A 24229-nucleotide genomic window follows, 5' to 3' on the forward strand; every position below is an offset into this window, starting at 1 on the left:
CGAGGAGGAGAAAAATCGAAGAATCAATGAGGGTATCCTTCCTGAGTACGCTCCCGGAAGAGGAATGGGAGAGATATAAAAGTGAGTTAGAAGGCAAGACAGGGGCAACCTGGAGCCGAGTGAATTTCATGGAAAGATCATGGGACGTGATACGACGATATGGGACGCAATCCATAATGAAGGTGGGATTGAACCAACCCATCATGCGTGAGGTCCTGGAGAAAATAGTGAACTCCACGGAGTCGGATGTTCTGACCGAGTCAGTAACATAAGACAATGCCGATGATCAGCAGGTTGCGAAGAAATTACCTGTCAGACGAGCCAGGAAGGGGCTGAAGCGACTAAAAGGGAAGACAGGAAGTCGAACCGTGAACCCGAGAGTGGTGAAGTCGAAAGCCAGCGCAGTGGTGGCCTCTTTAACGAGCGCAGGTCGTTTAGGCGAGAGCGGGCAAGGAGATGGTGCAACACTGACAGGGGGAGAAAAAGAGAATCTGATACCCCCTATGCTCTTGGCAGGTCTGACCACGACAGCCGTGAGATCAAAGAAAACAGCACGAACCCTGGCAGACACTAAATTAGAGATGGAAATCATCAGTCAATGTGGATCTGGAGGACTTGAAGATTACAAACCCTCGCGGTCCAACATGGCCAAATTGAAACTGGAAGGACAACTCGACGTGGTCGAGTACAGTCGAGTCACTGTGCCGGAATCGGTCCACATGGGAGATCCAGCAGGGGGTTATGTGGAGATGTTGAAAGCGATAAACTCCGCGAGAGGGCACCTGATGGCTTGGAGCGAGAAGCGAGCCATGCAGGAATATCTGAAAGAGCTAACGGAGAATTCAAACTTGAATCGAAGAGAATACGGCCCGGTAATGTCCTCTGAAGCGAACGAAATCGGATTGGAAAAACTACTAGAAATTTCCTGGAGGGCGGCCCTCCAGAGATACTTCGACGAGACGATGCATGCACCTGCGACGGTGGCAGCATACCTGGCTCATCCTTGCATGAGAACTGATCTGCAAGTACGGTTGGCTTGGTGCTTGATGGGCATCAAGAGGGCGGAATATGAAGCCAGTAATGATTCGAAATCACGGGAACAGGAGCTGGAGTTGATGGAAGCTCTGCGAGCGTTGATTTCAAAAGACGATTCTGCGATAGCATGGGCTAAGCGTAAGGATGCCCTTTGCTTTGTCAGGTTCGTGGTGGATCGTATCCCCACTCCTGTTTTGGGAGAATGTATAAAGATCATTCGGCAAAAGGGAATTGATTGCGAAAGAAACTTCCTTAATGCACTCCTGGAACTATATCAGGATATGCCGTTGACTGTACCAAATAAGGAGTCGAATGACATGGAGAGCTATCGCAAGTTGGAAGAAGTGAGAAGATATTCCAACAAAGAATTGAAAGTGAACCGGGAGTTGATTGAAGTAGTCAAGGGACAAAAAGACTTTGCAACACTAGGGAAACTGAAGTCGTTCCAATATGTGTCTGGCATACCGGGGATGGCGTATAATCCCTTCGTGAATGAAGAAGCCAGGGAAGCGTACTTCGACTATGAGCAAGTCATAGTACTCAATTTCTGGGTTGAACGGATTAAAGAAACTGGAATACTGATGGTGGAACAACCCAAGCTGGGAATTATCTTGGAAGAACGAGTGGTCGAACCCTCGGTTCCCGAGCTAAAAGGGGAAGTGAGTTTTGATTGTGGTTCTTGGGACGGTCCCTTGAAAACCAGTCTAGTAACGATGTGGGAACTCATGAAGCCTTCTTGGTGTCCTCATCCTAACGCCGGTTTAATCTGGGACATGACGCGGATATCACGTTAGACCTGGATGATGACGCGAGTTTACATGATCTGGCCATGATACACCATCTGCTGGCCATGAGGTTGACGAAGCGGAAGAGCAACCCATCCACGGAGCTATCCGAGGAAAGTCCATCGAGCAGTTGGTTGAAGCAAGGCACATGCTTGGCTCAACATAGTGGGATGGAAGGACATGTTTGCAACTTGGGGCACTGCCTGATTACGCTGAGCGAGCAGCATAGACAACTGGCACGATTGTACGGAAGATTGAGCATGTCGGATAAGAGTGGAATGGAGTTAGTCGCGGATTGTCATGGGGTGACGGATGTAAACTTGATCACAGCCTTGGGATTTTGTAGCATGACGAGTTCGATAGAATCGCTTGAGCGCCTGGAGCGTGCCCATGAGCTAGTGACGTCCCTCAGCGTGGAAGTGTTCCCTGGAGCATTGCAGACAGAGCAGAAGATCGGAGGCTGGCGAGAAGCTCTGGAGAACGAAATGAATCTGAAAGATAGTGAAGCCTATCATAAACCTACTGGTTCAAAATATCTGGTGGGTTCAAGCTCCGCACCATATTGCAGTAGTAGGTATCCTACACACATGGTGGTTATCGATGCGAGGACAGAGCAGGTGTTGATTGACCAACTTTTCTCTGTGCCAAAGTGCGTAAGAGTGGCCAGAATGTCGGAGAGGTCATATGATTTATTGGCGAAGATCTTTCGGGCAGTCCCGAAGAAGAGATCTGAAGGCGAGTTGCAAGACGTAGTGGGTGAAGAGTTTCTGAGATTAAACGAAGGCAATGTGAGTGAGTTTCAGAAGCAGAAAGCGAGTGGAGCGTTACCCACTGAATTCCCCACCATAGAAGAGAAAGACGACTTACACAGAATTCTGATGGAGGTGGAACCGTTGCTGGGAGCCTCAGGGTATCGGACCCGAAGGAACATAGTGAGAACCCATGGGGAGTATCCTTGCCACTGCTTGGCGCAGACGTTGTGGTACCCCAAACGCGGGAATCTGATGCTAGTATGGGACGTGGAGGAGTTGTACTCTACGGGGTTGCCCGATCAGAATCAACAAGTGTCAATCATGGTGGTTAGTGCCAAGCTGGCGGTGAGATGGCTGGAGGCTAACGCGGACACAAGTGAACAGGAGACGGCCGTGCCGACTCCTGAGCAGCTGAGCAACGTGAAGATGAGTCGTGAATTGGATCTTTTCAGAATCACCTGCAAGGTTCTGAGAATACCCAAAGCCATTGAAAGAATATGGTCAAGGCAAAGATTGATGCCTTGGTTCCGTGCAGTGATGACATCATGGATGTATGAACGCGCGAAGCGTCACATGTCGAGGAACACGGAAGCCTATCAATCTTTCCAGCTAGATATAGGACCAGGAGCCTATAAGAGAGCATTCCTGACGCACAGAAACGCGGTCACCACGGCGGTGAAGCGAGTAGCTGGAGCGCCTTGTGTAACTGAAGATGAGAAGAAAGAGGTCTTAAGAGCTGACCTAGAACGAAACGTGAGCCTGTGTCTTCACAACAGCTTTTGCAGGAACCGGGAGCAAAAGGTTAATGTTGACTTGCTACCTTGTTGCAAACCGAGGCTGTTGGAACAGGAGAGTTGGGGCACGGCCCGCAACTCCATGGACATGCTGGAGAAAGTCCTAGAAGACAGCGAAGTTGAAGATCAGGATGGAGAAGCGATGGAGTGAAGATTATGAACGAAGAGAACAAGTGAAGACGTGAGCAAAGAAGAGAAGAAAAGGAGAAAAAACTTAATTGTCTTTGTGTGTTAAAACTTGAACCAATCAACCAAGTTTTTGATTATTGAACTTGTTAAACTTTTTGTTTAACAAGTTTAACTTGTTTAAGTTTGGTCAGACCAGACTTTGAAAATTGTTGCAATTGTTGAAATTGTTGAAAGAAGTTTTTAGTTATGCTACTTATGTATATGTATAGAACATAGGTGAGTATATTTACCTATTTAAACACGACTGAAGTTTTTAACCTGTGTAAGACACTATTTCACTGTGTGGCGACATGGTAAGTTTGAGTAAACTCGCTCGAGAAGGGTGAGTAACTCAATAACTTTCCTAGCCACAGAGTTTCTTAGTTTTAATATTGAAAGGACTGCATAAATAACTGATTATACTTGGTGAGTAATGTTAAGTTAATTTTAACGGGTGCGTGGCCGTGCCACGTCCCAACTTTTTAATCACAAAGAGCGAAAAGAAGTTTTATGGCAAGACGACGTAAGTAGTCAGAAAAGACATTTTATCTAGGACACTCCTCATGGTGCAAATTTTGTGAAAATGTTGAAAGGCAGTGAAATGTAGTACGATGCCATTTGTGAACACGTAGTGAGTTGAGGTGGAGTAGATAAATTTCATTTTCTTATGCGATTTGTAAGATTGATTATAGAGAACTGGAACACTACTTGACGATAAACCGGTGTTATGCGATCAATAGGGACATTGATGGGGACTTGTCCGGGGAGTATGTGCCATTCTGCCAGATAGGCACAGCGCAACCTTCCGGCGACACGAGAAAAAACGAATAAAGGCCTTATTAACGAAAAAGTATTGCGAAGGAGGGTAGGAATATTCTAGAATTCTTATTTTTAAATTTTCGATTGAATTGTGGATATTTCTCAGAAATACAAAAAAGACGGCCAATTTGACGCAAAACGACGAAAAAAAAGAACAACGACAAATATTGTGGAAAACAGTCGCACAAGAAACGAAGAACACGAAGCCTCTTATCGTGGCAACAACACACGATAAGACTCTGAGCAGTGGAAATTGGTGGATAAGGAAGCTTCAGTGGGGAAGGAATATTCCACGGAACCCTCCCGTGCCACAAATTGGAAGAGATAAGAACGTTATCTCAGGAAGATTACGGGAGCGGAGGCTTGGTCCCCCAGAGACTGTTTTATGTGAAGGGACTATATAAAACTAATTTTGTAGCTACTTGGATGTCGTAGAAGTCTGAATTAACACCGGTATAATTTGATATTTTAGAATATGAGAAGCTAGAAAGAGGAAAAGGTCAATCCATCTCCAATGGATTTGATATAGAACTGTCACACAAAAACATATTAAAATAGGTTGTTCGAGCCGTGTTTTTAATGGCAATCACGTAGTCTGAGGATCCGAGACTCAGCTATGTGGTTGTGTTCGCATGTAAACGAAAGCTGATCAAAAGTCGTTTGACTGATGGCCTAAAAATAGTAACTTTTTAATTAGCCCTAAACAGACCAGAAAACCAACTGGCAAGGTCGAGACGGTGAAAAACGAGTAGAATTAAGGTAACTGACGCCTGCCAGTCGTTAATAGGTACTTTTTCTACGTTCCGTCGCTGTGTAGTATTTGGGCGAATGTTACACATCTACACCCCTCTGTACTGCGCCTCTCGCCTTTTCTAGTTTGACTTCAACGTTTTTCTCATCTGTCCTTGCCTTATTTATCTCCTTTCTTAGAAGTTTTGTCTGAAAACTGTGTACCGCTTGGTTCGAAAACACCCCATTTTCCGGTAACCTGAACCTCACAAAATTAGGTATAATGTCGTTTTCTAGACAAATTCTCAAAAATTTAACACGTTGTTGACAGTTGATAAATTTAACCTATATGGACGCATAATCACGGACTAATTTCCAAATGAGTTTGTTTTTCAAAGTCCAAATCAAGATTGGAGGTGGGAGTACAACTGTGCTCATTGGTTTACAGGCCACGAGGAATAAACCTCACGTGACACAAAGCAACTCAAACAACACAAATTTAACTCACCCTCTCCGTTGAAGCGTCCTCGTCAGTCGGACCAACAGTTTCCTCGCCTATGTTCACCAGTCTTCTTTTCTCCGCCTCTTTCTCGATCGAGATTTCTTTTTTGTGTTTGAATGAAGCTTGGACAAGACAGCTGGCAGGTTGTCTTGGCGTTCGAGCACAATCTGCAAAGACTTTAGCTCCAGCTGTACGTCCTCGTGCAGTGCCTGATACTCGTTGACCAGCTCCGTTCTTCTCTTCCTCTTTGAAATGAGACACTTTTTAATAGGAATGACAAGAATACCCGTGCTGATCAGCTGGTTCTTGATATCCGGTGTACCGTTTCTCTGACAGTATACAATTGCACCGATATTTGTCAATGTTTTCAGGATTTCTGTCAATTCCTCTGCAGAGCAAGCTCTGTATTTGTTTGTGCGGTGGCTGATGATAGAATGATTGATGATGTCGTGCCACACTACCTCTTGACGTTTTTCTGCAAGAGGTACCCTGCACAGTAGGCTTGCGAGGTTCTTCTGTGGGTTCGTGGTGTTCGGGTTTAAAGAAAGTCCCGGAATATCCAAAATTTTGGGCAGAAATTGTTCTTTTTCCGGGTTGCTAAGTTCTTCTGTAGGCCACGAGGAAGATGATAGAATGATTGATGATGTCGTGCCACACCACCTCTTGACGTTTTTCTGTGGGTTCTTCTGTAGGCCACGAGGAATAAACCTCACGTGACACAAAGCAACTCAAACAACACAAATTTAACTCACCCTCTCCGTTGAAGCGTCCTCGTCAGTCGGACCAACAGTTTCCTCGCCTATGTTCACCAGTCTTCTTTTCTCCGCCTCTTTCTCGATCGAGATTTCTTTTTTGTGTTTGAATGAAGCTTGGACAAGACAGCTGGCAGGTTGTCTTGGTGTTCGAGCACAATCTGCAAAGACTTTAGCTCCAGCTGTACGTCCTGGTGTAGTGCCTGATACTCGTTGACCAGCTCCGTTCTTCTCTTCCTCTTTGAAATGAGACACTTTTTATTAGGAATGACAAGAATACCCGTGCTGATCAGCTGGTTCTTGATATCCGGTGTACCGTTTCTCTGACAGTATACAATTGCACCGATATTTGTCAATGTTTTCAGGATTTCTGTCAATTCCTCTGCAGAGCAAGCTCTGTAATTGTTTGTGCGGTGGCTGATGATAGAATGATTGATGATGTCGTGCCACACACCCTCTTGACGTTTTTTTTGCAAGAGGTACCCTGGACAGTAGGCTTCCGAGGTTCTTCTGTGGGTTCGTGGTGTTCGGGTTTAAAGAAAGTCCCGGAATATCAAAAATTTTGGGCAGAAATTGTTCTTTTTCCGGGTTGCCAAGTTGTTCCAGGCTGTGGTAGAGGGAGCTAGCCGCTACAATGTAGACCATTTCAATTCTAACATGGTAAAATATAGAAAGATTTTCCAACTAAAAAGATTTCTCCACTAAAACAAGGCAAAAAAATTTTTAAATTACGTCTCCTTGTAGGAGAGACTTTAATTGAGAATTGGCTCAACGCCGTAGGGTTTCAAAATTTTACATCCAACTGTTCTGCTTAAAATAATCGGTCTGCCAAAAAACCTTGCCTCTTTGAATTTGGGTTGTACATACCTGATGATGCTAGTTATGGCGAAAACAATCGAACTTTTTATTTTGAATTTTCTCTTGCTTCTAGTGAGTTAGTTTCGATGTTTGCGCACTCACATTTCTCAAAAAAAATTGCTGAAACATTGTTTAAGTTATAAAAATGCCAGCTAGCATAGTTGTCAAGTGTAATTGTTCTTAAAACAAAGGGTTGTTTAAAGATTGCTTAAAATTTCAGATGTCTTATTAAAGCTGATATGTACGGTACTAACAACAGAAGCAGATGCCTCGCCTGATGTAGAAAAAAGTTGAAAACAGTAGTCTTGTTACCAGTTTCTTAGATGCAAGCTTCTGTTGTGAATTGCACAATACGATTTTACCACAGTAACGATACGTCGCAGGTTGATGTCCCGAGAGTTGCTAAGGGAGCAGAATTGTATGAACAAGTAACTCGAGTGCTGCTGGTGAACGGTGAATTCCCTGTAAATGTGTTTGGCCTTGAATTTGCAGACAATATAGTAGAGCATCGTAAATGGCTCGATCTTAATAAGCCTTTAAAACTCCAAATACCTCCTCATGTTACTTCGGTTACGTTCAATTTCAAAATTAGATTCTTTGAGCTTGAGCCGCATAAAAAGATTGACGGGTTTACACGTCGTTTGTACATTTCGCAGTTGACTGCAATGCTGAAAGATGGATCATTAAGACCACAGGTGAACGCAAAAGCGGATTCTGTCTCCGAAATTGGTGCTTACATGCTCTTCATCTGCAATGGAAGGTTTTCTCAAATTGAAGCTGAGCAAGGAGTCTACGCCAAATACTTGAAGTCTTCGTTTCACCCGGACACCTTCGCTAAATACCCCTCGTTTGTTCAGAAGAGCCTAGAAATATATCGAAATTTGCCGAAACTTCTGAGCGAGAAACCTGGAGCTGCAAAACGCAGCCTGGACGAAATAGCCAAAGATGTGTTTTTAGAAGCTGTGAGCAAAATTGACAGATTTGGGTACCAATTTTACCAGGGATCTCAAATTTCAGATTCCTCCGCAATCGAAATTGGTGTATCTATGGAAAATATATCTATTTTCCAAAAGGAAAAGATTGTGCGCAACCTTCGATGGCAGGAGATTTTAAAACTGGCGTTCAAAAATGAGCTTTTCACCATCGAAATTTACAATGAGGAAACAAATCAGAGTCGAAATGCTGAACCTGAAACTTTGACTTTTAGTCTTAACCACTATCGCACTGCCAAAGAATTCTGGCATACTTGTGTCGACCATCACTCACTGTACCGTAGCGCACAAGGTGCTTCACCAGTTGGTACTCCGCCCCTAGACAGAGATAAACAACTACCTAAACGATCATCAGAATCAACGACTGGAGGTCAGACTATTGGAAGGTCATCGAACGACTTTCTTTCTAACGGTCAGCCTCCATCGACCACTAACTTCAGCAACACGAAAACAGCGAGCTCTGCAATGGGTGGTCAGACATCCGAGGACCCCAGTGCAGCAACAGAGAGTAAATCCTCTCAAGACATGCACGTTGCGACTTTAGCTTACCTTGACCCTAATTTTTCAGCGAATCCTCCCCATTTCAGACGGCAAAATTTAGAAGTTGTTCCGAACGACCGAGGAAAGTTTGGGTTCTCTTTTGATGGAGGTGACGGTAAAAGGGTAATCATCACCAAAATTGATCCCTCTGGAGCGGCGAGAAAATGCGACCCGCCTCTAAATGAAGGTGACGAGATTCTTGAAATTTTCAATAAAAATGCACAAAAGTTGTCTAGTGCTGAAATAACCAACTTAATCCGAGAAACAGGAGCGCAATTTTCTAGCCTCCAGCTTACTGTATTGACCCAAGTTCCTGATGAAACTTCATCACAAACCCCACTGGAAACTAGCATAAACGAACTGAAAAGTCAATTGCACTTACAAAGCAATCTTGCCAATGCGTTTCATAATTTAGAAAAGAAAAAGGTCTCTGCGACATTCAAATTTGCGGAGCGGAATCCACCTCGGAATCGGTATAACGACGTTTGGCCTTACGATGATACGCGGGTTTCCTTGGTATCCGAAAATGACTACATCAATGCTAATTTTGTCAAGGTCCAAATCCCAGATGGAAGTTGCTTGAAGTACATAGCTGCACAGGGACCACTGGACCACACAGTGGAAGACTTCTGGAGGATGATTTATGACCAAAAGATTTCACATGTCATCATGGTAACGGCACTGAAAGAAAGGGACATCAGGAAGTGTGCAAAGTACTGGCCCGAAATAAATAACCCAACACCGACGGGCGGTAATGAGTTCATCATCGACTGCACATCGGAACAGCAAAACGACGAAGGTTTCACAACTCGCAATTTGACTCTCAGGAAAGGTCGCGAATCCACCGTAGTGCGCGATGTAATACAGTGCCAGTTTCACGACTGGCCAGATCACGGGGTTCCGCAAGGCACTGGAAACTTCTTGAAATTCATCCAAAGAATCCGAGAGTTTAGAAAAAGCAACCCGGCGGAGAACATATTGGTGCACTGCAGTGCCGGAATCGGCAGAACTGGAGTGGTCATTCTGACAGAAGCTAGTTTCAAACTGATTGACTTGAATGAACCACTACCACTGGTCCAGATTCTGAAGGAAATGCGCGCCTACCGTCCCCAACTTATTCAAAACTGGGCTCAGTTCTCGTTCGTATGCCGGGCAATTTTAGCTTATTATGAAATTAGACAGCGAAGATCGACGTCAGTATCTTCAGGCGTAGGCGTCAATAGCAAGAATAGCGTAGGTGTCAACCAAGTCCAGTAGAATCCCTCTCCTAAAACCCCTTCCGTTAATAATTCTTTATAAATAAATAATTTAATGCTGAATTGGAGCGCGTTTTGTGATGATAATAGTGATAATGCTGATGTTTCTTGGTATCGTCTTTTTCGTTATTTCGAGATGCTACAAATTTTATTGTCAAATTTTTGTCGATTTATTGAATGCTTTCAATTTAAATTGTCGGCGTTCGCTTTAATTGAGAGATCTTAATAATACCTTTCCTACTTGCTATTTGATTTTTTTTTTCAAAAAAAAGACGGAAAGTTATTACCTTCACGAAGCAAATCTGCCGAATTTTATTTTGCACATTGGACCCAAAATCGAAGAGAAAATGAGCAACTCATTTTCGTTCAGAGTGCTTTCAATTTCAATTCGAGCTCAATTTTTATACATGCTTAGAGGCGTTTACTGAAAGTTAACTAATACTATTTCCATCTCACGAAAACGTTTCAAACCCATTAAAAAACACTTTAGACAAAATTGGCCGGATTCCTCTAATTTTTAAATGCATTTCAAATGCCAGCAGTCAACCGTTAAAGTACGAGCGATCATTAAGGTGAATCAAGATGTAATTCAAGTAGCAACAATGGTTGAAAGAGATTGTTAGTAGGTGGGTTGATGCAAATGAAAGGGTTTGAAGCAGTTTTTGCATGGCAGCAAGAAGCAGGAAACAGCAATTGTAACATGCCGTTTGAGCTGTGACGTGTGATTAAGAAGCAGTGATTGCAACAGAAATTCTTCGGTTTGATCGAGCTTTTCAACTAGAATTGAGAACAAAGATTAGTCCTAATTCAATTTTTCAAATCCGTTTTTTCAACATTTACCTATCGATGTTTGACAAGGGTTGAGGTGTATGCAAACAAAATACAACTTTTATACTGACGTCTTGTCTCAGAATTTATTATGCCGAATGTGTAAAAAAACACACACAGGATAGCCATCATGACGTTGGTATTTAGGTCAAATGATTGTATATAATTTGGAAGATGTTCTAAAATTTTCGTTTATTATTTGATTATTTGTAATTGCGAACTAGACTTTTTTATTAGTGAACCTAAGCAACTTAGAGATGGCTTCCGACTTGGTCTCGAGGTACCGTGGCCGCATCTGTACCCTCAGTTTCAGGGTTCGAGTCCGGCCGAACCTAGTTTTGTCAGTACATATGAAATTGAATTTTGTTCTCAGGGAAAAATTGAATATTTATGCTTTCGTATGTCTGCTTATGTTTGGTCGGCTTAATTGCCTTGTCGGAAAATTTTCTTGTGCTGTGAGCAATTTTCCTCGTAGATGTGAGTGTTTTTGATATACTCCTGTAACTTATAAAATTGATAACCCTGTCATTGTATCTTTTCCCTCTGTTTTTAAGAGTAATGAACGTGGTGAAGACTCTTATATAGAACTTGCTCATTTTTTTGTTTTTTTTTCAGGAAAAATTTTTAAAATAAAAACTTTACCTGTTGGCATCTATTTTTTCTTTGAAATCCGAAAGTTGAGATTTTTTCATTAAATACAGTGTTTTTTTCATGTTTACTTGCGTTAATTACTCTTTTTCAATCTTTGATTGGCTATATTCATTTTTTTTCACTTTAAAATCTTGTTCGGCCTAGATAGTTCCCGCTCATGGTTTATCGGCTGAGATACCTTCTTTTGTGTCGCTTTGATTGAAAAATTGATTGATTTTTTAATCGAAAAATTCAGGTAGCTGTGTTGCAAAATTTTCATCGTCGATGCAAGTGATATACCTGTAGTTTGTAAAATTAATAGCCCTGACATTGAGTTGTTTCATTGCTTTCCATTTTCGTTTTTTTTTCCAATCAAAAGTTTTGTTTGGCCTAGATGGTTTCAGCTTATTTTTTATGGGCTGAAATATCTTATTTTGCGAAGGAAAAAGTGATTGATCTTTATTTCAAAATTTTCAGGTAGCTTTTGTTGCAAATTTTCAAAGTTTAAAAATCTAAAAGCAACAACTTTTTCAGGCATGTTTTATTTTCGGCTAAATGAGCATCTGACCAGTTTTTGCCAGCTAAGCGGCCGATCGGTAAATATCAAAAGCTTATTTAATTCTTGTGGTGTTTTTCTTATGTTTTTCCATATTTTTTACCCTTGCAAGCAGCAAAGGTATTGCAATCGGGTACTAGCCTTTTTCCCGTAAGGCTTAAGGCACCGAATGGTCAAATGTATAGGAATGGTATTTTTTTCGGATTCGTGGTGTTCGGCCTAGTTTCGGTCGGTTTATTTCTCGTTTTTTTAAAAATCAAATTTGTTTTTTATACTGTTTTTTTTTCGGTTTTTTGTTAAGCATGGATTTTGTTTTGATTGAGAAGTTTAAACTGAAAGTTTGTAACTTGTCATTTTCACAAGGCTGATTTTTAATAATTTTTATATATGAATATATATTTTCGGAAAAACGGTTTGGGCCTGTTTTATGGCATACTGAACTTATATTGCGTTGTTTTGAGTGCAAAAATCCGGTTTGAAAAAATTAGGTAATATTACACTGCGAGAGTTGGTGTCTTGAAATCGGGAACAAGACTTTTTCCAGTAAACAACTTTTCTTACACGTGTAATTGAAAGTGCAAGTGTAGTTCATTCTAGTCTCCGGTGGGACTTAAATTTGTAAAAAAAATTTATGAAATCATAATTGTCTGCTCAACTTGTGTCTGCTCAAAGATCGTCGGCTTTGTTTCCTCTTCGTAAGTTTTGTTCCGTTGTTAATTTAATACTTAAGTTTCTGTCTTAGAGTGAAATTAGCCTAGAGTGAACTCCTATCGAGACATACGAATTAAGTTTTTGATAGAACATTTTTTCAACGTTTTCCATTTTTTCGACTTTTTTGTGTGTTTAGCGCGAGTGGGGCGAAGTTCAGCTTAGCCTCTGTGTTGATTTTTGTATCATTTTCTATTCGGTAGGCTGCACTTGCGTTGTATCGCAAGGGGTGCGAAGCTCCGCTTTGCCTCTCTGTTTACAGTTCTTTTTCTTAATTGTTTCTAGTTACTCTCGCGGAGCAAGTGTCTTGTTACCGGGAACTAGATTTTTCTCCTGTTAACAACTTTCCTACTAATTCGGAAGAAATACGTACAAAGTCGCGAGCAAGCTGACAAACTCAATTTATCGAAAATTCAAGTAAAACTACCGATGCTCATATGAAGTAGTAATTAATATTTCGAATCAATTTAGAAGTTTCGAATAAGAGGTTTTCGTCCTAAATTTTGACAGCTTATTTTCCGTTTTTCTTCAGTTGCAGAATAAAATACCCGGTACAGTTTTTAATCGGCCTACTTGGCAAGTCATAGACATCTTCTGACTTCGGCTTTTTTTATATAATTGAAGTTTTAATGTAATTTGAAATTTCTTCAATTCTGATTTTGAATAACTTTCTTTTTTTGATTGTGTGATTTCAGGCTATCTTATTACTAGCCAGTGTAGTGTATTAGTATGATTCTACTGTTTTTCGCAAACAATAGTGCTCATTTAGTGGCACTTTTGCTATAATCGCAGTCTGTAACAGTGGAAGTTCTATAGCATCTGTTCCCCACTGTTTTTGTGGTTAGTGTTTGCCGATCTGTAAGCAAACGTGGCACAGTTGGACGAAAGTGAGGTTCCCTATCTAATGGTTGTAGACTTAGATAATTGCAATACCCTTGATTGGATAAGCAAGGGTGTTCAATCGGGTTCTACACTTAGTTACATCACTCGCCTTCTGGATCCTGAATTCTCATATACCTCATTTATTATTACGATTGCGATTCGTAAGCGTTACCAAACCGGAATATAGACTTTTTCGGGTTAACAACTAGTAAAACAGAAACAATCTTTTGATCTTTGGTTAATATGACATGGTAAGTTAGACGTTAGTTCCTGCTTGTGGCTAAGGGGTAACGTACCTGCCTATAAAAGCAAGGCTCAATGGTTCGATCCGGCCAGGACCTGTTTTTTTTTGTAAGCCAGAAATATTCCGTGCGTCAAAAATCTTTGTCGGACTTCTGTTTGTCTGCTTTTTTGTCGACTTAGTTACCGCAGCACCAATTTTGCATAAATATGTGCATTTTTTACTCGAATTAAAAACCTTTTCAGTTTTTAATTCGAGTAAGAAAAGCGCAAATTTAAGCAAAATTGGTATTCAAGTTTTGGGCAAGTAATTGAGTTCCATGAAGTTGTGCTTATATGTTTTTTTTGCTATTTTATGATTTTTTTCATGCTGTTCATTAGAAATTTTAGAAATTTTTTCATTATTAATTTCAATAAGTCTTCTGTGGCAATAATGCAATGGTAACAACCATGCTTGAAAAGACAAGTCTCAGAACTTCGATTTCAGTCGGGACCTGTTTTTTGTCGAAACTGAAAATTTTCAAATATTCTAGACTTTCGTGTCTGCTAATTTTGTCGGCTTAGGTCCCGCAGAAAGGTCGATTTGTTTTTGGCATTTTGAAAGCTCTTTGTTAGGTTTCTTATGTTGCTGGTAATTTTGTTTCAGGAATTTTTTGTCCTTTTATGCAATTTTAATAACTTTTTGACCAAAAACACGATGCGTTTTTCAATTTTTGATTTGTCTTTTTATTTACTGGTAATCAAAGTCATGCATTCTGTATCGCAAGTGATGTGAAGCTCCGCTTCGCCTCTGTTTAAATTATAAATTCAATCAACCAGCTGGCGCAGAGGTTATTTACTTGCTTGAGACGGCAAAGGCTTGGTTAAATCCGACCGGGACCTATTTTTTTTTGCTAACTTAGTGCTTTTTGGGACCATCAACCGTCTGCTTATTTGTGTCGGCTTAATTCACCTAGCATGTTTTTTTGAAGTTTCAGCTTTTTTCTAAGTTTCTTTAACAACCATGCTTGAGGCCAAAGCGCAGGAGTTCAATTCCAGTCGGAATATGTTTTTTTTTGCAAACTGAGAATTTTCAGCTATTTTAATATTTTTGTCTGTATGCTTATTTTTGCCTGCTTAGTTCCCGCAGAACTACTTTTTTGAAAGTTTGACTTCCTTTCAGCTTTCCAAAAACTCTATGTAAAATTTCTATTGGTGCAGGTAATTTTGTTCGGAATCTTTTTTTAAACTTTTTTGCAATTTTTGATTTTTCTGTTCACTTGATTTAAATCACAGCCATTCATTTTTGTATCGCAAGTGGTGTAAAGATAAGCTTCGCCTCTGTGTTTATATTTGGTGGCGTTTTTTGCTGCATAAAATTGGCAATTTATTAACATATTTAGCTGCATCATTGGTAGCTATTGGTTATGCATCATTGGTAGCTATTGTTTATTAAATTTAAAGAGCCTGTGGTACAGCAGATGCCAGTTGGCGAGACTTTAAATTCCCAGGTCGCCGGCTCAAAACCGACATTGTTAACGTATTACTAATTCCAGGCCTATTTCCACTGTTTTTTTACTAAGGCCTTCTTCCACTGCTTCGCCTCTGTGTAAATCCTTTAACCCAAATTGTTTCGTAGTTTGGAAAGCAAGATGTTTTCTTACTTTTCTGAAATTTCAAGAGGGGTGGGTTTCAACTTGTAATTTCTTAACGTTTCAGCTCCAAAATATAACACTTGCGAGAGCAATTGTCTTTTATTGAGAACTAGGCTTTTCCCCCGTTAACAACTGTTCTTACAAGTATACAAGAAATACGTGGTTACTTTTGTTAAAAAGGGTAAAATAATAAAAAATATTTTCAAAGCTCTTCCGAAATGATTACAAAGTGATTTAAAATTAACAATATCCCAGTATTTTAGGTTGTTATAGCCATGGCTAAATCCAGATGACTTGGTAATTAGACTCGATGCTCCGGTGAAATGAATATGTTATGCAGGACTAAGCGCTCACGCTGTTTTAGACTGATTGTAACGTTAGCAGCAGAAATGAATATGGTCCGACTATATTCATAAAATTAAAAATGAAAGTTCGTCAAATTGTTTATTCAAAAAATAACTTCAAAAAATATATAAAACTGGAAAAAAAAATTAACAATTAATTCAAATTTTTGTTCTATTTTTGAACAATATTTCAAGTTTTAAAGAAAAATTCCTTGCCAGGGAAGTGCCAAATATGGCTTTCCTTTTGAAAAAATTTTTTCAGCCTAAGTGACCAAGATAGCAAGATATTATCAGTTTATTAGGTCGAAATTAGGCAAAATTTTCCAACCTGTTTTTCTCGACATTGGGATTTTTTGGAACTCTTTTACTTAAATTCGAATCACGACTGAAAGAGATTTAATATGACAAATCAGTCAAACCAGTCCAATGATTACTTGTGGTAATTGGTTTTGCGTGAAAAACAAAAAAAAATAAAACACACGAATTCAAAGTCCCCCCTCCCATTTTCGATGGTCGGAACAACAAGGATGGCCGGTTACTGTGGAAGTAGCGCAGAATGTTCCGATCAGAGTCTTTAAAATATAACAAAATGATTTTGTCGAATTAGCGTAGGGTTTTTGTGTGGTGTGATCAAAGATCTGAACGAAAAATTAGAGCTTAAGCATATTCGACAGTCATAGTAAAGTCAGCAAATTGGACAACAATTTTCGTAGTGTGAATAAAAAACACAAGCAAAAATCTAAATATAATCAAGTGTTTTGAGTTTTTGAAGTTTTTGTTTCCAAAAAGGCGCGAAAAACTCCTGCTCGTTTACAATGGCTTTTTTGGAATTTTTTTTATGTCGATCGATTTTTTTAAAGCTTACCATAACTTTTGATTTTTTTAAAGTCGATAAATCAAAAGTGAAAGGGCATATCACTCGACCAATTCGGTCAACTTTTGTGGTAGCTGATTTGGCGAGGAAATTTGAACAAAAGATAACAAAAATAACAAAAAACACCCGAATACCAAATACAAAATTTTTAATGATACGTAAAGTTAACAGGCTTACGTTGTCCAGAGCTTATATCTGTAGCGCTAAAGACGACAACATATCGGGTCATTACCTGCTTTGCAAGAGAATCTCCAAACTTGAAGAAGAAAGTTTCGATTGCAGTTGAGTTGCAGTTTTGAGTTGTAATTTTTGTCATTCAATTAGCAAGTTGGTCCTCCGCGAGCGCCCAAACAAGGCACATAATGGATTCTAGCTTACACGTCTCTTAAAAAGGCATTATCGATTCTCAGGCGTTTATCAGCCACACGTTTAGAAGAGTGTACTGCAGATATAAGTTATTCGTTGTCCATAGCACAAAAAATAGGTAATTTGACACAAAATACATCATTGAAAATGCGTTCCATAATACATCATGCGTTCTATTAGAATACCAGAGTCCAGTGCTTCTACAGACGCAACCTTTTTGCACTGAGCGTGTTTCTGACTAGCTTTTTGAACTTTTGGGACCTCCATGATATCAGAACGCTTGTATAGGTTCTTCTATTAGCCAGAAAAAAGCTAGTGTTATAGCTAGTGTCTATAAGCTAGTGTTTACAGTTGCCTAACTAGGCATCGCTGTAGACAATTTTGACCCGGTTTTCGACATCAACAAGTGTTTGAAAACATAGTTTGACAGCTTGCATTTGCGTTTGAGCTTGCTAAGAGCTCATCTTGAAGTTTCTCATCTTGGATGCCATTGTATTGTCATCAAATGTTGAACCCGGCTGAGTTTGTGTCGATAACAGGAGAAGTTTGCCTAGCGAACTTGGCCTGGCCTTTTTGTCTTCAAAATTGATAACGAAACACGAATTTTCTGAATTTTGCCCAGGTGTATGATCTACAGTCATTCCGTTTTTATCACGGGAAAACTCTTAACCAAGATATCAGAAATACAGAGTTTTCTCTTTGCTAATTTTCAAATTGCTCCTGCTTCTTACAACTACAGCACAGACAAAATATTGATTCCCTGACCAGAAGAAATCGTCGACATGAATAGAAACAAGGCCAGGAATTTTTGAACGCGAATTACCAAACACAAGTTATCCTGGGTCCAATTTACGAGCGTTTCCTTCTAACACCATGATAACGTCTTCCCTCGTTATTACCAGCTGCGCGAGGCATCGACCAGCCTATTTGGCCTCTTAAAGTTTTCCTAGATTGTTTTTCTCTGCAAACTCCTGTGGAGGCAAAAAAATACACGTTACGATTGTTCTTTTTGGCGTAGAGGAAAGCTGTATTAATGTCCAAGCAACCCACTTCCTGGTTTCCAAAGGAAGATACTATGGTAAGCAATAGTCTAAGAGAGTCTTTAGCGGCAGATTGTGAATAGCGAACAAGCATCAGCACCGAGTTCCTCGAATCTTCTTGCAAAAAAGCGAGCTTTGATTTTTCCGCCATGCTTCTCAGTAGATACCCTCTTGGTTGACAAACAGTGTTAATGATTGTCTGCTACGATTTAGAAAACTAATTTTTGAGCCAGCTCTTGTCCTCCGCTTGTTTTGCGAAACCTATGGATACTTTGTGTTCATCTTATACAGTCAGTAAGCAAATGTCATCTACAGATGGTTCCCAGTTCAACACGTTTTTAAAGTCAAGGCAGTCGGTAACACCGTGACAGACTCTGGTTTTTTGCATTCAATTTTGTAATTTTTCCTGTATTGACTTATTGTCTTACCACCTCGGCTCAAAACATTTCCAGCATAATTGGGTCCAAGTACAGAAGGATCTTGCGACAACAGTGTGATCTTCTGGCAAATTTTGGGAAAATTGGTTACTTAAGCGATAGATCAATCAAGTACCTGATCCAAATATATCACCGACCTCGAGAATGACACTATCTCTATTCTTCTGAATCACTTCAGATGAAAACCCAGACACTGGGGCTTCCAAAAGTCCTTTTTGTTGCTGTCACATCTTGAACGTCTGGTTTGTCGACAGTATGGTCAGAAATCGAAACTTTTACAGTGTAGCTTCATTAGAATTAATTCTAACGACTTGTCCCCTGTGACGTAAGAGGTGGACTCGGCAATCTAGGCAAATGATTTTTGCAAGGCCTCATTTATTCTCTTCGCGCTTGTAGAAAACGTGATCCTCAAAAAGCAGAGCCCCGCATCTCTTCGTATATTACTGTTGTTGTTGTTAGCCCACGCGGGTCGGGTTGGGCTCTTCTGTCTCCAGGTCAAGAAACTTAGCATTCTCTACCGGCCGAAGCCACAGGTCTGCTGGGGTGAGTGGGGAGGGGTTTTGGGAGCAGTTGAAAAGGTGACATGTTGTGTGGGGGGCAAGGGAACAGGTTGGGCAAAGGTGGGAGATGGAGCTGTCGAGGCGGGATAGGTAAGTGTTAAGGAGCCGGCTGTAGCCAGACCGGAGTTGGGAGAGCTTACAGCGCGTGGGACGTGGGAGAGATTTTTCAGAGGGGTCAATCTTTGGGGGAGGGATACAAATAACTTTAGACGGAGGGGTTTCGGCTAGGAACTTGGTTACAAGGGAGGTATGGTTGTCTTTTAAAATTGGTTTGTAGTAGTTAAAAATAAAAGTGGAGACTTCGTCTCGGTCGTCCAGAACTAGAGGGTGGTTTGCGTAGACTGAAAAGTCGGTTAAAATTTTCTGGGTGTCTTCTTTGAAGCAGCTTATAATTGAGGGGCGAAGTAGACGGGGAGGAGGGGGATGTGAATGTATAAAATTAATGGGATGGTGGGAACGATAGGTAGAGATAAAAAATTGAGATGACAGAAGGGTATGGTGGTCTTTGACCGTTAGGATTTCAGATTCACTGTGCAGGTGGGCAGTGGAACTCATTAGATTTGATCCAGTAACAACGCGAAGGGATTGGTTTTGGGCAACCTGCAGGCAATTTATGGAGGTGTTACTTGATGCGTGGGACCATGCGGGGGCTGCATAGTCAAGTATGGGGCGAATTAAAGCTTTAAAAGTTAGGAGGAGGGTTTCTTTGGAGTGACCCCAGGTTGATCCTGCTAATGCCTTCAGGATTCCGATCCTGCGTCTGGCCTTTTCAGCGGATTGTTTGCAGTGAGTGGCAAAACAAAGTGTTGGATCAAATGTCACCCCTAAGATTGGTGGATTTTTGTTTAGGGGTAGCGCCTCGTTATTTAAAAGAACACTAGGTGTTTTATTAAATTCTTTGTTATAAGAGGAGAAAAGTGTAACTGATCCTTTAGAGGACGCGAAACTTAGTTTGCGTGAGGTGAAAAAATCGTAGAGCCTTTTTAGGTAGCTATTGATGGAATTTGAGGCGATATCAATATTGGAACTGCTTGCGAAGGGGTGGAAATCGTCTGCATACGAAACAAGGTTTACATTATCGGGAGGTGGCGGTGCATCATGGACATAAAAATTGAAGAGTGTGGGTGATAAAACAGAACCTTGGGGTACGCCACAGTGGATTATTCGATGGGGGGATGTGTGTTCACGGAATGAGGTGGCAGCTTGTCGACCATTAAGGTAATTACTTAGCCAGCGGACTAGACTTCTTGGGAGGGGAGTGTCATGAACGAGTTCCACAAGTGAGCGATGACACACCATGTCGAAAGCCTTAGATAAGTCAAGTGTGGCCAGTACCGTACGTTTAGGGGGGCGATTTTGGTTAAAACCGTCTGAAATGTAAAATTCGAGAGTGGAGAGAGCTGTGGTGGTGGAGTGAAAAGGGCGGAAGCCGTGTTGGTGTTTGGCGTTGGGGAGATGTTTGGTAAAGATGGGGTGAACGAGCTTCTCCAGAATTTTAACTGCTGGGCAGAGTAAGGATATAGGTCTGTAAGATGTTGATTGTTTAAGATCCTTATTGGGCTTTGGAAGCGGTGCAATTTTTGAATTTTTCCAAATTTGGGGGATAATGTTTTCGGACAAAGAGATATTAAAAAGGTATGTTAAGTATTGAGTAGCAAGTGGGCCGAGATGTTTAAGGTGTATATTACAAAGGCCGTCGGGACCTAGCGCTCGCGATGGTTTGCTGTCTGCAATGGCTTGTTTAGTATTTTCAGGGGTAAAAATTGGGCTGTCTGACAGCGGTAGTTTGGCAATTTTTCTTCTCGTTATACGAAGGAGTTTGTCAGAGGCGTGGGGTCTGGCATTGGTGAATTGTTTGTTAAAAGAGCTGGTAATATCACAAGGTGAGTGTATGGGTTTAGAACCAAAAGTAATGGGGTGTCTTCCTGCCACGGGCTTAGATCCATTTAAGGAGCGTACCACTTTCCAGAACTTTCTGGCACCAGTGCGGTAGTCGCAAGTCCGGAGGAATTCTCGCCATTTATTTTCTTTGTCCTTTGCTGTCTGTTTCATGAGTCTACAGTTCAGTTGGGATATGACTTCTGGGGGGAGATTTTGTTGTCGGCTGAAATCTCTTTCGGCGGCAAGGGCAGTGGACTCGGGGGAAAGAGAGGGAGTGAAGTGGCGAATACGGCCAGCGGGGATGTGGTGGCGTGCTGCCCTGAGCACCAGGTCCCTCAAGAATTTCTCTCCGGCGGCAACTCCGGAAGGTGGAACCGCTGAAAAGAAACCCTCCTCAATTTCCTCTGTGAATTTGATCCAATCTGCTTTTAAAAAATTTATAAAAGTCCTTTTAGGTGAAAAATTTATAAAATCATCCAAGGGTAGTTCTAGAAGAATGGGTAGGTGATCTGATCCTAGAGATTTAATTGGGGTCCATGATGTGGAGAGTAAGAACGATTGGGATGCGAGGGAAATATCTGGTGACGAGAGTTGGTTTTCTGAGTTAAAAGGGACTCTGGTTTGTGTGTCATCATTTAATGGTGCAAAGGTGGATTCGGTTATTTCTTTGCTAAGTACAGAGCCGCGTTGATCTTCCTCGATGTTGGAGTTCCATAGTTGTGAATGTGCGTTGGCATCCCCGAGTACTAAGGCGTCCCCAGGTTCAAGTAGTTCGGCAAGGGACGCAGAGTAACCAGGGGGACAGCTCGAGCGAGGGGGGATGTAGAAATTATAAATACGAAGCTTGGATGAACTGGCTACCACTGATATGCCCATAGCCTCTAGTGTTCCATCGTTGTTAATATTTATTTCTTCGTATTGTATCGACTCATGTATGGCTATGAGGAGACCGCCCCCTTCTTTTTCTCGATCTTTTCTAATTAAAGTGTAGTGTGAGCCTAGTGAGGGGTTTCGAGATTTCTTTCTTAATTTAGTTTCTTGGAAGACAGCAATATGAATTTGATTTTGAGATAAGAAAGCAGAATTTTCGGGTGCTTTTCCGGAGATACCGTTGCAATTAAATTGAAGGATTTTTAAAAGGCCTTTGGCGGGGTGTGGTGAACTATTTACATTATTAACAGCAGTATGATTAAAATGGTTGTTTGTACTTGAGTTATTTACACTATTTACACGATTACGATTTGCGCGATTTTGGGAGGAGGAATTTTTATTCGAGGAGGTGGGAAGGGTGGGAGGGGGAGGGGGGTTAGGGAGGTGGGGTTGGGGGGCGGTTATGGAAGTTGAACAAGTTTGGGAGTTGGGGGTGGTCAAGTTAGAGGACCTGGTGCCTGGGGGAGGTAAAATGTAGGTAGAGGTACAGGTAGAGCAATAGTAGTCAGGGTGGTGTTGGTTAAGGTGGGTAAGACCACTACATTTAAGGTGAATGTAACCACAGATGTGGCACCAGACACTGGGCTGGGTGCGTTTGATGCGGAAAGAGCAAGGGGAGCAAAAGTAAGGCCCTGGACCAGGGTTTGGATTAATGCCGGAGCGGAGTAGTAGTATAAGGATGAGCAGACGGAGCAGCCTGGCCGGCTTCAGACGCTCCGTAACCGAAAACCCGGAGACTTCTGAGCTTCTCCCGACCCAATGGGAGGGGGGGCTTGACGCCATTTGCATCTTGGTGGGGCCCAAGATGTCGGATCCACCACTGGAAGGCGGCGTCGTCTGGATCCTTCGTATATTACTCAAAAGGGCTCTATGGATCTTGTTTGAGTTTTCTTGCTGCAAGCTTCTTCAAGTACGTTTAATTTATTCGGAGGAGAGTTCGTAGTGAAGTTTGATTTGTTTAAACTGTTACCGTAAACAAGTTGATAAGGAAAAAATACATAGCTATTTAACAAGCATTTCTCGGCAAAATTGCGTGGTTTGAAACATCTGGCTCTGAACCTGGTTTACATTGAAACTTTCAGGAAAGTTTCAGTAATAAGCGCATTTTAACGCTCGCAGACACCATTTGACACGGACTCCCACCAGCTGTAATTTTAAAAGTATTTTCGGCGAAAATTCTCCTAGTAGTTTCGTTGATAAGCTTGTCGAAAACACCATTTTTTCACTAAACGACAATAACATTCTTGATTTTTTTTTGTGAAAACAAAACCTCGCTGATTGTTGTGAATGCATCTATGCTATGCAAATAGTAGAGAAGATCCTAATTGTCATCTCATGTTTATCAGTGGCAGTCATGTCATTGCATCTGACAGACAAAGGAGGCGACGCAAAAAAGTCGTGCTTTCGCTCTGCCAAATTCAGATCTTCAGAACACAGTTCACAGACATTCTCATTGTTTTTTTAAGTGAACCGATCTTCTTGCCAGCTTCATCTAAAGTGGAGACTAACCTCTGACCACAACAATAATGAATCTGACAATGTTGCTCGAAATTTAACAAAATTTTGAAGCCAGTTTCCACCTACAGTACGAGGATATGCTGTATCTACAATAGCGCTTTCAGTTGATTCTTTCATCATTTGTAGGGTTCCAGAAACAAACGTCATGAATGTATTCTGCTCTTCCACTTCGTTTTGGCTGCCATTTCGCTTTTTCGCTTGTCATGCAGGCTCTTATGCTTGTCTTCAGGGCACAAACGAGTCCAGTGGAATCTGCATCTACACAAGCGACAAGTTTTGACTTATCAATCTCTAACTGTGTTATTTCCACTGGAATCCGGTTTGTTGAAAAAGGGTTTTCCACATTTCCCGTTCTTCGATCCGGTCAGAAAAACGTGATCTTCTAAATAAGCATATGCGGCGTACTCAAACCAGCCGTAATGCATGCAAAAATGCGTTTCAGCGCATTTTTGATTGCATCATACGATACAAAACGATAGCAGCCAGAGCCTTTTGACGTTATTTCTACTCTAAATCTGTATGTCTCAGCAATTTCAAGCAAGTATATTATAGAGATTAGGTATTTTTCGTTTCTTTAACTTTTTTGTGCGCCATTTAAAAACTTTGAATTTGTTCTGCCATCGTTTTAATAGCCTTTTAATAGATTCAAAACTGTCATAGGAAATCAAAGCAGCATCGACTGTATCTATTACAAGCACAGTTTCCAACTTCTTCAGAAGTGATTCAAGGCCATTTTCTTTGTGTCTTTCCGTAGAAGGAACTTCCATAGCCACTTCGTTATTCGACACCACGTTTATTCTCATCGAAATCCGTAACCAG

General features: G+C 41.2%; 2 protein-coding genes across 2 annotated transcripts in view; both read left to right on the plus strand.

Moving 5' to 3' along the window:
• The window catches only part of LOC134854648 (transmembrane protein 208-like), a 412118-nt gene that overhangs the window by 371634 nt on the left and 16255 nt on the right, over positions 1-24229 (plus strand). The gene's annotated exons all lie outside the window — the stretch shown is intronic.
• On the plus strand, positions 7406-10809 carry LOC134854141 (tyrosine-protein phosphatase non-receptor type 4-like). The gene has a single exon (XM_063870264.1). It carries the CDS (start codon positions 7518-7520, stop codon positions 9981-9983), a length of 2466 nt encoding a protein of 821 aa, XP_063726334.1. The 5' UTR covers positions 7406-7517; the 3' UTR covers positions 9984-10809.

Source organism: Symsagittifera roscoffensis, chromosome 9 (assembly GCF_963678635.1).
Source record: "Symsagittifera roscoffensis chromosome 9, txSymRosc1.1, whole genome shotgun sequence".
NCBI lineage: Eukaryota > Metazoa > Xenacoelomorpha > Acoela > Convolutidae > Symsagittifera > Symsagittifera roscoffensis.